Here is a 12,585-nt window from a genome sequence, read left to right as displayed (position 1 = left end):
CCCCTAACCCCGACCCCACTCTGAAGTAACTACTTAATATTTATTTTTAAAGTTCAGTAGCCACTAGGAATAAAATCGATGAATTAATTTTTCTCTTCCAGTCTGTCATTCTTTTGGGCTCTCCCTACACATGCTGATGAGCTGGGCTTCTTGAAGCATTCTACTCAGAAACTCTGATCGGCTCTTTTGTGCCTGTAAGGCAGGTCCAAACTCTTGAGCATCATTGTCAGAGCCGTCCAAAATCTGACAGTAATTCAGTCTTATCTCTCACTATTTCATGCCAGGATTCCTCTCCAGAAATGGACTCCACGCTTACCAGCCTCCATGCTTTTAACCAAGCTGCGGTCCATCCATGGGTGTCTTTTCTGGCTACGTTTAAATCCTTCCTGTCCCTTGCGGTCATCGTCACAAAGAATTCTTCATTCTCTAACAGGAACTAACCGCTTTCTCTTTATTTATACCTTTCCTGGGTCACTTCTACCTTTATATTTCGGTTACTTCACATATGTCCTAACTCCCCCCTAGACTATAAGGCTTGAAAAGTAGATTCCATGTCTGATGAATGAACAAAGAAAAGTAAGATGAATGTATGCACATAGTTAAATTAAAGGTTCTATTGCTTTGCAAGATTTCATTAAGGTGGTCTTTTGATAGATTTGCATCATGTGTGTGAGGAATTAAATATTAATTGAGATTTCTTCAACATAACCATTACCCTTGTTGCTTATAGAACTAGCTAAGATGGGCATCCATATGTTTAAACTGTGTTTGATTACATGCTCATTGACAAAACCCAAAGGGACTGGGAATAGAGCTTTGCATTTTTCCCCCTGTATGCCTGAATTATCTGTACTATTGTTCGGTTCCCCTTCTTAGCTTTTGCCATGGAAACATGTCTAAATTTTTTGCAAAGCTTTCTTTTAGAGGAAGATTGCATTGTCTAGAATTCCATCCACTGAAGTAACCAGGCCTTAAAGTGGAGGGGGTCTCAGAGGTCATGACTAACCCAGTACTACAAAGTGGTGTCTAAATGGGGCTACCTTGAGGAACTTGGGCCCCAGGATACACACAACTGTAGAAAACTGTGTCCATGTCGTATAAACTCCTTCTTTGACCACTCTTTGTAGGATAGCCTCTCTATTCCCTACAGTTGAATATTCTAAAATTGCCAGCATTGTCCTGATGGTAAAAGCTTAGACAAGAAGACATATGACCTATTAGCTCTGTGGTATCTGACAGGTTACCTAACCTTGCTAAACAGTAATTGCCTCATCAGTTTAATAGGGATAACAGTACCCGTCCTGTCTCCTTGTAAGAACCAAGTTAGATGATACTTTCGAATGTTCTACAGTCGTTTAGATAAATGCCAGTTATTACTACAGCAGGGGAGCATGCCTCACATGGGTAGTCATCTGGTTGAAAGTTTAAGACTTGTGAGTCATATTTAGAACTAATCTTTATTCCTTCTCTATTGATTTCCTTTTTAGTCCTATATGCCATGTTTAATTTTTAAGAGTTGGTCTAAAGAAGACCTTCCTAGCATTTTCGAGATGTGGTTGCCTTGAGTGTAACTGTACACTGTTGTGAGCACTGGAGCAGAATTACACAGCACCAATGAATTTATTATGTATAAACAGATCTACAGACTCATGATCTCCTTAGCAGTGTTGCGCAGCCTCTTTAACTTTTGCATGATAAAGACTCATCTGAATGGCTAACACATAAGAATTGTCTTGGAAGCTCTTAAACTTGTATCATTTCCTAGTACAGTATATAAAACTATTGAAGAGGTCTGTTTAAAAAAAAACAAAGTTAAAACACTGAGCATTTCCAACTTTTCTATTATGATTATTCCTGAGTACTGTCCAAGTCTTCTGTTGATGTTAGAAACAGATAGTAGGGGCAGTTAGCATGCTGTAGTGTTGTTGGCTTAATTATTGAAGTAAAGCTTTACCCCGTTAGAGGAACTCCAGAGATTGCTCATGGATGATGATTGCCATCCATCAAATTTCTTAGGGCTTATAACTTGGGTTTAGCACAGCCTATGCTTGATCTAATCATTTCATTGAGTTCACTGATGCTTTCCAAAGGACATCATGAAATGATGTCAGGACTGTCTTTTCTCGTGGTTTAATAAACTCATCAGTAAGTTTTTACTGGGTACTGTTAACATTATTCTGTGTTAAACATTATGGGGGATCAGACACGATCCATTCCCTCAGAGAGCTTATCATTCAGCTGAGGACTGACCATCATTAGCAAATCCAGTTAACACTGAACAAGCGAGTAGGGAATGAAGTACTAAATGAGACGTAATATGGAATGTTAGAGGAGCCGGAGGAGCGTGTGTGCTGGAGTAATTAGAGAAGGTATGATACCTGAACTGGGCCATGAAAGATCCTCAAGATTTAGTCAGATAGAGAGAAAGGGGTTTGCCAAGAGATAGAACAAGTCACTTACAGGCAATAAGGTTTATAGGGCTCCAAGGACTTTGGCCTGATCAGAGCAGAGATGGAGCAATGAGTAATATACAGAGTTAGCTAAGTAGGGTGAGACCAGATAAAAGAGGTTAGATTTGATCTGGTAGAGAGAAAAAAACAACTATTGTAAGTTTTGTGTAAGAGAATGGTAAGACGAGTGTGGTTAGTCAGGCAGTGGCTATCAGAGTTGAATGGGACAGAAAGGAGCACATCAGAGGGACATTGCAGTCACACAGTGAGATGGTGGGGGCAGAGCCAAGAGAATGGCAGTGGGCTGGAGAGAAAGGGACAGACGGGAGAGATGTTTTCAAGGGGAGATGAGCAGGGCCGCTCCACTGAGCAGATTTGAAGGCTGCACTAGCAATGTATTGTCAAACGTGAGTTCAAGATTTCCAGCCTGCGGCCTGGGTGGGGCAAAGTGTCAAGAAACCATTGTCAGAAACAGAAAAGTTAGGAAGTAACATGTTCTGACAAAAAGTATGGCTTTGGTGTCAGATGCCTTTGATTTCAAGGCCTTGTGAGTGAGTAGGCAGTTAGCACTGAAGAAGCGTCACTCATGGGGGCTGGGGAAGGGGCTGGGCTGTTCCACCAGGTGGGTAATTACTGAATCTGTGCAGATGTTCTGCTGTGAGGGATGCCTGCCAAGTCATATTTACTCAGATGCCGTTTGTCCCTCTGAAATATTTGCTTGTGGGACCGATGAGAAAATGATATATAAAGTACTACTTTTTTTCAACCAAAAAATTATTAATCCAAAGATAAATGAGCCCAGTGAAGGGCAGGATAAACTTCTTTAAGTCTAGTATAAAAAAAGGTATCATTAGAGGACTCATTACAAAAAATTTAACATTGAAAAAAAAGACTCAGTACTGTGTTAGTGATGATAAAACAGTTTTCCAACTCTGTAGGTTAGGACACCTCACTCAGTATCTTGGCCATTTAAGCAGTTAGTGTGGACACTTAGTAAACACTCCTTAGACTTGCTCTGCTTCCTTCATTCTAAGATGCACATTGGTCTTTCTCTTCTCTTTAGCATCTCTGAATTGGGGTAGTGTCTTACAGCTGACGTCATTTTATTCTTATTGGCCATGCAGCAGTCACAAGATAATTGTCATTACCTTAACCAATTTATTTTGCTTAATTTTATTACATATGCACCAAAGTTACATATGACCAGTGTAACCAAATCCGTGTAAAAGAACTCTTCTGTAAGTATACTGTAACAGTTCTAAGTGATAAAGTAAACAACAGTCGAACTGGCTTCATTTTTCATTTCTTAGTGGTACCTAAAATGGTATGTCTTATAATGATGGTATCTAAGATTTAATGAAATATAATATTAAAAGATAGCTGATCACAGCAAATCCCTACCAGTGTGCTAGAGATGGCTGGAGTAAAATATTCTAAATTTGCATTCTTTCATCGACCTACATTAGAGGCGTCCCTTGGGCTATTTTAATTTGGACTGGGAACATTAGGAGAAAGGATTTTCATTCAACGGTGTAAGTACCACCTGCCAGGAATAGCAACCTCCTTGGAGGATCCATTTCTTTGATGGTGCAGAATCCGGAACATTCACAAAAAGTCCAGGTATTAGCAGAATGGATATCTAGGTTTTATTCAAACCAGAGCACCCTTCCTAATCTCAGACCATGTGCACTCCAAGCAGTTCTGAGCACGCTTGCCCTTCTGCAAAGTGAGAGTGAATCTACGGGGAAGTTTGTTGGTGTTCGGGGATGATAGTAAAGCCTGTTAGTGGTAGAAAATGTGCTCTCTTGTAAAAGTGCAGAACAGAAACATTTGGTTCTCAAGACCAGAGTCCTCAGCCACTTCTGCAGCGTGACGTGTTGGCCGGAGGCAGTTTCCCTTCCACTCACTAGCACCTCCTGGACAGAAACACAGTCCCTTTTCCTACTGATTGGCACAGTGTGCGTGTGCCAGGTGTGGCACATGTGTGTCTTCTCGTAAGGCCATCCTCCAGAACTGAGAGTAGGAATAAAGTTAGAGCGTCTGGGCTTCTCTTGCTCTGAGGGGTGCGACGCTTCAGGTAAGTGGTGCTGAAGTCCTTCGCCGTCTGACGGTAACCTTGGGTTGGTCTGTAGGTATGTCTCATTTTGCTTGTTCATCCGTCCTAATTGGCGTCCCGGAGCATGCTTGTAGATGTAGGGCCAAATTTAGAGTATAGCAACCCTCTGGCAAACAGGAAAAGATTAATTTTGTGGTGTGCTGTTAAGGGACTTCCCAGGAAACTTCAAAAGCACAGAAAGAAGCACTGGCTGCCTATTCCAAAACGTGCAAAATGGCACTCAGCTTTTTAAAGGTATGATAAACTCAGAGAGTGCGCACACACACACACACACACACACACACACACACGCACGCAGGACCCCATTTCCAATAAAAAGAGAAGCTGCGCTTTCTTAGATGGGTTCTGTAGAGGAGCCGGAAAAGCCAAGGGGTGAGGGGCTGTGAGAGTTACAGAGATAAATGTGGATCCGCATATGGGAGGCATTTGAACTTGACTTCAGTGCCTTTGTAATGCTGACTCCTCCAGTTTTCTCTTAAGCAGACACATTGTTTTCATGATATCAGCCCCAGGCACAGACACATCATTAAAATCAATGTGTAGAAAATGATTTCTGTTTGGAAATAAGCAAAACATTTTCAAGTTATGACCACCCAGGTGTAGTAGGAAAACACTGGAGCTGGGGTTGGGAGCCCGAATTCTTTTTTTGTTTGGTTTTTTGTTTTAATTTATCTTTATTGTTGAAAGTATTACAGATGTTCCCCCTTTTCCCCCCATTGGCCCCTCCTAATGCAGTCTTTCTTCATGACACAAGGGGAGTCCTCTGTGGCTTTTGGTTTCCTTATCTGTAAAACAGGACAGCTGGATCTTCTTTGCTGTAATAGATTATCTCTATGGGAGATGCAAGTCAATGGAAAGGCTCCTTACAGCTCCCTGACTTCTGTTTTATTGCACTATTCATGCCTAGTTATCACATAGCTAGAAAGGCCCCCTCAGATCCCCCAGGCCACACACTCCCGCAAGAGGACCCGCTTGCTAACTTAAAAAAAAAAAAAATTACGATTACCCTTGCAGTTGTTGCTTAGTAACATTTCTGATTCTGTGCTTCTCGTGACAGCCTGAGCAGAGATCATTAAAAATTTAACTTACAAAGCTTCTAAAGTGAGGGGAAGCAGGAAAACTCAGAGCCACATTTTTTTCGCTTGCTTAGACGCCATCTAATCTCGGGTTTATATGCTAAATCTCAGGGAAAGCACTGCACGCCTCTGGTTTCTGTTAAACCACGGACAGCACACTACTGACATTAACTTGTGTCTGGTGCAGCTGGAGTTTATCACCGATACATAAAAAATAAATAAATAACAACAACAACAAAAAACCTTGACCCCGCAGAATGGCCCGGAATTGCAGTCAGATGGGCTGCTGCCTTGTCGCCCCGCAAAAGGAAGCCCTAACCCGTTTTCTGTCCTGTCTCTGCTCTCTCCCCACAGTTCCACCAGGTGAGAAGAGTGATGACCATCCTGTTCCTTACTATGGTTATTTCATACTTCGGTTGCATGAAGGCTGCCCCCATGAAAGAAGCGAGCGTCCGAGGACAAGGCAGCTTGGCCTACCCAGGCGTTCGGACCCATGGGACCCTGGAGAGCGCCGGTGGGCCCAAGGCGGGTTCCAGAGGCCTGACGTCCCTGGCGGACACTTTCGAACACGTGATCGAAGAGCTGCTGGAGGAGGAGCAGAAAGCCCGGCCCCACGAGGAGAGCAGTAAGGACGCGGACTTGTACAGCTCCAGGGTGATGCTCAGCAGTCAAGTGCCTTTGGAGCCGCCCCTTCTCTTCCTGCTGGAGGAATACAAAAATTACCTGGATGCCGCGAACATGTCCATGAGGGTCCGGCGCCACTCGGACCCGGCCCGCCGTGGGGAGCTGAGCGTGTGCGACAGCATCAGCGAGTGGGTCACAGCCGCGGATAAAAAGACCGCGGTGGACATGTCGGGCGGGACGGTCACGGTCCTCGAGAAGGTCCCTGTGTCGAAAGGCCAACTGAAGCAGTACTTCTACGAGACCAAGTGCAACCCGATGGGCTACACCAAGGAGGGCTGCAGGGGCATAGACAAGAGGCACTGGAACTCCCAGTGCCGAACTACCCAGTCGTACGTGCGGGCCCTCACCATGGATAGCAAAAAGAGGATCGGCTGGCGCTTCATCAGGATAGACACTTCCTGCGTGTGTACATTGACCATTAAGCGGGGCAGATAGTGCGTTTATGCTGTATAGATTATATGGAGACAGAAATTATCTATTTGTATATATACATAACAGGGTAAATTATTCAGTTAAGGAAAAAAAAAATAATTTTATGAACTGCATGTATAAATGAAGTTTATACAGTACCGTGGTTCTACAATCTATTTATTGGACATACCCGTGACCAGAAGGGAAACAGTCATTTTGCGCACAACTTTTAAAACGTCTGCATCTACATTCCTCGATGATGTTGTGGTTTGTTGCCGTTGCCAAGAATTGAAAACGTTAAAAAAAAGTTTCGAAAAATAATAATAATAATAAATTGCATGCTGCTTTCCTTGTGAATCGATAATAAACTGTCCTCTTTCAGAAAACAGACGACACACACGCACACGCACACGCGCGCACACAAAACCAACAACCGAGATTTGAACCAAAACATTCCGTTTACAGTTTAGACAGTAAGTATCTCAGTCCCTGTCAGTGCTCTATCTGTTTTACTGCTTTCAAACTTCTGATAGCATTGGAATTAAAACAATGTCAAGGTGCTGTTGTCATCGCTTTACTGGCTTAGGGGACGGGGGATGGGAGGGGTATATTTTTGTTTGTTTTGTGTTTTTCTTTTGTTTTTTGTTTTTGTTTTTTCGTTTTGTTTTGTTTTGTTTTTAGGTTCCCACAGGGAGTAGGGATGGGGAAAGCATTCCTTCAGTATATGTTCCGGTTGATAATAGATTCATTTGTATGCCGTACAGATGTTTGCAGCATCAATCAGATGACTAGGAAGTCCATAAAAATTGAGGCTACTGAATGAAGCACTCAGTCCCGTTCCCACGATGCACCTCCTAGGCTCTCGCTCGCCCTCTGGGCCTCGGTCAGGGGGAGCTCCTTTTATTACAAACACCTACATTTACTTCGAGCACATTCTTTCCCCTCCCCCCTCCTTGGTCCCCTCTTTGTTTTATTTTCTCTTCAGGGAGAAAAATCAGTTCCGTGCTCTGAAATATTTTACCACTGCTGTGAACGAGTGAACACATTTTGTCACATCATGGCACTCTCAAGCATGGAGAACAGTGTTTTCTTTGCTTTTTTTTTAAATGAGAAAAAGAACAACCAAAAAATTAAAAATAAAGATTTTTTTTTTTTTAAATAAGAGGAAAACAATTTGGGTAAAATCATGGTAAGGCTTTAAAATGTCTTTCGAGCAAAAGGCGGAGTTCTGTGTGGACCCAGAATCGCCTAGATCAGAACAGGAGCCCACACTGCCAGTGAAATGAGACTGAACAGCCGTACGGAGGCTGTGTGGAGCTGACATATCATTTTCGGGCGGCGTGGGAGGAATTTCTGAGTGGCCATCCTGAGGTCTAGGTGGGGGTGGGGAATGGTACTTGAGACATTCCAAGAGGGAGGCCTCTGAAGGACCCTTCAGAGGTGGCTCTGGAATGACATGTGTCAAGTTGCTTTGGACCTCACGCTTTAAGTGCCTACATTATCTAACTGTGCTAAGAGGTTCTCGCTGGAGGACCATGCTCAAGCCGACTTAATGCCCTCCACCCCTGGATAGCTGCATAAAGTGGATTAGCCTGGAGCAGGTTCAGAACCAAATGTGACATTGTGACTATGAGACCCATGCAGTGAGATGCAAGATGCTTGCTGCCTGAACGCTTACTGCTTTGAAATTAGACTTGAGGAAACCAGGGTTTTTGTCTTTTGAGAACTTTTGGTAAGGGGGGAAGGGAACAGGAAAAGACCCCAAAACTCAGGTTGAATGATCAAGGCTACCAATAGAAAAGCTTGTCCAGAGACAAGACTTTGGGAAGGTGTCTACACATTTAAGACACCGGAGACTTGAAGGTGCCTTGCTCAGCGGAAGAGGCCAGGACAGAGCTGGCAAAGTTTTGCTCCCCAGTGAAGGCCACAGCAACTTCCTGCCTATCCTGTCTGTTCATGGAGAGAGTCCCTGCCTCACCTCTGCCAGCTTGGGTTAGGAGAAGCGAAGTAGGGAGCCTGGAATAGTGGTCCTAGGAAAAATGGACCCTGGGGAAAGTTAGGGCTAAACCTATCTACCCATTCATTCTACTGTCCAACTCTGAAAGTGTCCTGGACCAGTGTCCTTGAATATCAGAAAACCTCAAGAAATTACCATATCTTAGTAGAGCAAGGGATAAACAAAAGAAGACGTCCACCAGGACCCAGGGGATGAAGATACCATCAGCAAATAATTTCTCTTTGTTCAGTCTTTCCTTTAGAATGAGCCTATCTTTTACAGCACCATCCGAATACCTGTCATTAAAAGAAGAAAGAATTTATGTAGCATAGGTTTGTTTTGTTCTGTTTGAAAATACTGTCTTTGTAATTATTTTGAACATGTATTGAATACCTGGAATATCCACTGTATGTTAACTTTTTGCAGCTCCATTTTGAGGGACAAAATTATATTAAAAAAAAAAAAGTCCCCATCACAGTCTCACAAGTGCTGCAAAGAGCAGGTCTGTTGAGAGGTTGAGTAGGAGATATTCAGCAATTGTGCAGTCAGTGGCTCTCTCTTACCCAATAAGTTACATCACAGTCACACGCTTGGTGGTTTACGTTGACCTAAGATTTATTTTGTTAAGACCTTTCTCTGTTGCTGTTCATTTTTGTTCCGTTCTGTTGTTTTGTTTTGTTTTAAAGTCTTGCTGTGGTCTCTTTGTGGCAGAAGTGTTTCATGCATGGCAGCGGGCCTGTTGCTTTTTTATGGTGATTCCCATTGAAAATGTAAGTAAATGTCTGTGGCCTTGTTCTCTCTATGGTAAAGATATTATTCACCATGTAAAACAAACAAAAAAATATTTATTGTATTTTAGTATATTTATATAATTATGTTATTGAAAAAAATTGGCATTAAAACTTAACCGCATCAGAAGCCTATTGTAAATACAAGTTCTATTTAAGTGTACTAATTAACATATAATATATGTTTTAAATATAGAATTTTTAATGTTTTTAAATATATTTTCAAAGTACATAAAATCTGGGGGTTCTGGGTTTTTTTCTCTTCACTGTAAAACAAACATGAAAACGTGTTTTATTATAAATACGCGTGTTCCTTGCTTTAAGACCAACCTGACTGGTTTTAGCAATTGCACAGCCCTCCAGTGAGGATGCTTATTTCAAAGCATGGGAGGCCAATCCTGCAGTCTGAGCTCCCACGAAGCTCGAGGATTGGGCCTGTCTTCCACAGTGGAAGATGGGAGTGTCGTTTTCTAGGACACTTGAAAATTTTCCCCTTTGAAGTGATATACTTTCATCAAGTACGAAACTATGTATCCTAGCAACATCAGGATCCAGGGCTGGCTGGCTCTATTTGATTATAAAATAACTGTTAAAAAAAAAATCAAAGTAGGTTTACTTAGGGATAATGAGAATAAATTGGCCCAAATTTAGAAAGTCAATGACTGAAAAAAATATAGACATTCAATATTTAGAAGCAGGTCATGTACCCTCGGTTTGGAGACGGTGCCATTTGCATTATGTATTTGTATCCGTTGCACTGATTTAATTTTTGTACGTGGAGCCACACAGATTTTATGTCACAGTACCCACGATCTGACAGATTGCTAGGATTTCTAAAAAGATTTGCCTCTGTGATGGCTGCCAAGCCGCTGGGTAATTTAGTTAAAGTGTTTAAAGTTATCACTAAATCTTGGGGAAATAAATGGAAGGATTTTAAATTAGAGAAAGGGCCATTAAGGGAGAAAAAGCATCTGTTCCTACTCTTCCGACTCCCCATTTGAACAGTCAACCCATCCCAGAACGTGGTGAACTATATCTGCGCAATGTACCATTTCTCTTTCAAACATACACACATGGTTTCCTCTTGTGTTGTCTTATAAGTAAGGATGAAGGAAGTCCTAACGAACATCGACTTGGGTCATGTATTTGGAAGAGCCGATCGAATGAGATGGATTGCTCAGTCCTAACCTGTCCAGTAAGTTTGCAAAGTTCTCTCAACCCCTAAGAGCGATCCTTGACTGCCAGTCAAAGCGTGAGCCCAGCCAGGGAACGAGAGCTCTGGTGAACTTCAGGCTTAGACGGTTTTCATAGTCAAGGGAGACTAAAGCCTTGCTGGAAGGGTAAAAAGAAATGACAATAAAATGTGACATTTGGGTTACTTGAAGTTAAAGGACTTTGGTGAATGTAATGAAGTTTTCATTAGAAGATGGGGTCAAAGAGACAAACAAGAACTAGAGGCACTGACTAAGTCAACCAGCTTAAAGTTAGTGGGAGTAGCCAGCTTGTACTCTGTTCACTGGTACAAGCAGTTAAACCTGTTTAATCATTAAGGTGCCTGGAAATAACCCGAACCACTGCTTTGACCTCTTGTTTTTTACCATATTGATAAGCCTCTATGGTCGTCAGCAGTGTCTATGGAGTTTTACTTTTATTAGCTGTATGAATTCTATGAATACTGTCCCAGTTCTGAGTGAGAATGTGACTGAAATTTTAGGATGGATCAGTGTGAAATTATCCGTTTTTCACTTACTAGACTCTGGGTAAAACGTCGAACACCTTGGGAACTGCAGCCCAAGGCTTCAGACCTGCCTCAGGTCGGCCAGCACTCTGCCAGTATCAGCGCTTATGCCTAAAGTAAAACGTGTATGTCTTCTCCATAGTCTCACATCAAGCCTGCTCTATAAGTCAGTAAAAGGGGAAGTGGCTGCCTTTTGGCAAGCCATTGTTCAGTAAAAATTGTTGGTAATTGGGAAGGGAAACAATATATCTACATAAATGGAGGTAAAGTATTTAGCCTAGAAAGAGACATCTGTGGATTTGATCCAACCTCAAAATGTTGAACAGCAAAATTAGTGATGGAATCTGGGCCCGGCCCCCCCCCCCCCCCCCCGCCAAGCTGTGGGTTGTTTTAACTTGTGTTAAAGTCTGGTTGGTTGATTGATTAATTTGGGGGAGGGAGAGTTGGGAATCTGGCTCTTGTCTACATTAAGCTCACTGGTGGTTGGTTCTGTGACTCCCCACCTAAGAGCCAAACTCAGTGACTGGAGTAGGTGCAGCCACTCCAAACCAGCCCAGTGTTTATTTCCATCCCACCTAGAGAATGAGCCACCTGCACACCTGTCCCAAGTCCTTTGAGTATCTCCATTTCCTCAGTTCTAGCCACTATTTCAATTCTTTGTAGGAAAAACAAAAAGGAAACCTCCTTGCTTTTGGATATGTGAACAGATGCAGTAAATGGCCTGAGGAATATTTCTAAATAGTAACAAAAATATTGTAATTTTACACATTATATTCCTCATTTAAAAAAGAAAAAGAAGCATTTATGTGACACTGTAGGATTTCCATAGGCCTTTACCTGAACCCCTAATGATTTACTAGGTACATAACACTAGATTGGGAGCTCCCTAACCCAGCATTTACTTGTCTGAGTAAAAATCCTGTATGCCCAGTAATGTCAGTATCATAGAACTGTAAAAGCTGGTCTTCCAATTAATTAAGTCTTCCCCCCACTCCCACCCCACCCCACCCCACCCTACCCCACCCCACACACTAAACAGGACCTTTGCATTAATTATATATTGAAGTGCTGGTTGCTCATTTTTTATATCTGGCAAAGCAAAAGTACTTTTCCTTTGGAAAAATAAGCCCTTCTGTCTTAAAACACCCTCCCCCCACCAAAAAAAACCACTGCAGTTAATGAAAGGGCGTGTCGGAAGCCTGTAAGTGACCAAAGCAGTGTTGGTTGAGAGACTGAGGCGGAGGTGTGTGCTCTACGTTTGGAAACCATCCTGAGGTTGCTTCTGCAGCACACTGCACTTGGGTGCTGTGTTCTCTTCAAACGGTT

At 42.5% G+C, this 12,585-nt stretch overlaps 1 protein-coding gene across 3 annotated transcripts in view; it reads left to right on the top strand.

Moving 5' to 3' along the window:
* The window catches only part of BDNF (brain derived neurotrophic factor), a 34,375-nt gene extending 24,848 nt beyond the window's left edge, over window positions 1-9,527 (top strand). For 2 of the 3 annotated variants that reach the window (XM_016206157.2, XM_016206156.2), the window contains exon 2: window positions 5,997-9,527. In XM_016206157.2, coding sequence (XP_016061643.1) covers window positions 6,018-6,761 — 744 coding nt within the window. In that variant the 5' untranslated portion in view covers window positions 5,997-6,017 and the 3' untranslated portion in view covers window positions 6,762-9,527. Of the gene's footprint in view, window positions 1-4,149; window positions 4,801-5,996 lie in introns of those variants that run through there. The other variant, XM_016206154.2, reaches the window with a different exon arrangement.
* The last annotated feature ends 3,058 nt before the right edge of the window (window positions 9,528-12,585 follow it).

The sequence above is a fragment of the Miniopterus natalensis genome, chromosome 11 (genome assembly GCF_054644295.1).
Source record: "Miniopterus natalensis isolate mMinNat1 chromosome 11, mMinNat1.hap1, whole genome shotgun sequence".
Taxonomy (NCBI): Eukaryota; Metazoa; Chordata; class Mammalia; order Chiroptera; family Miniopteridae; genus Miniopterus; species Miniopterus natalensis.
Note: the sequence above shows the minus strand (reverse complement) of the source record. Positions and strands in the feature narration are given on the sequence as shown.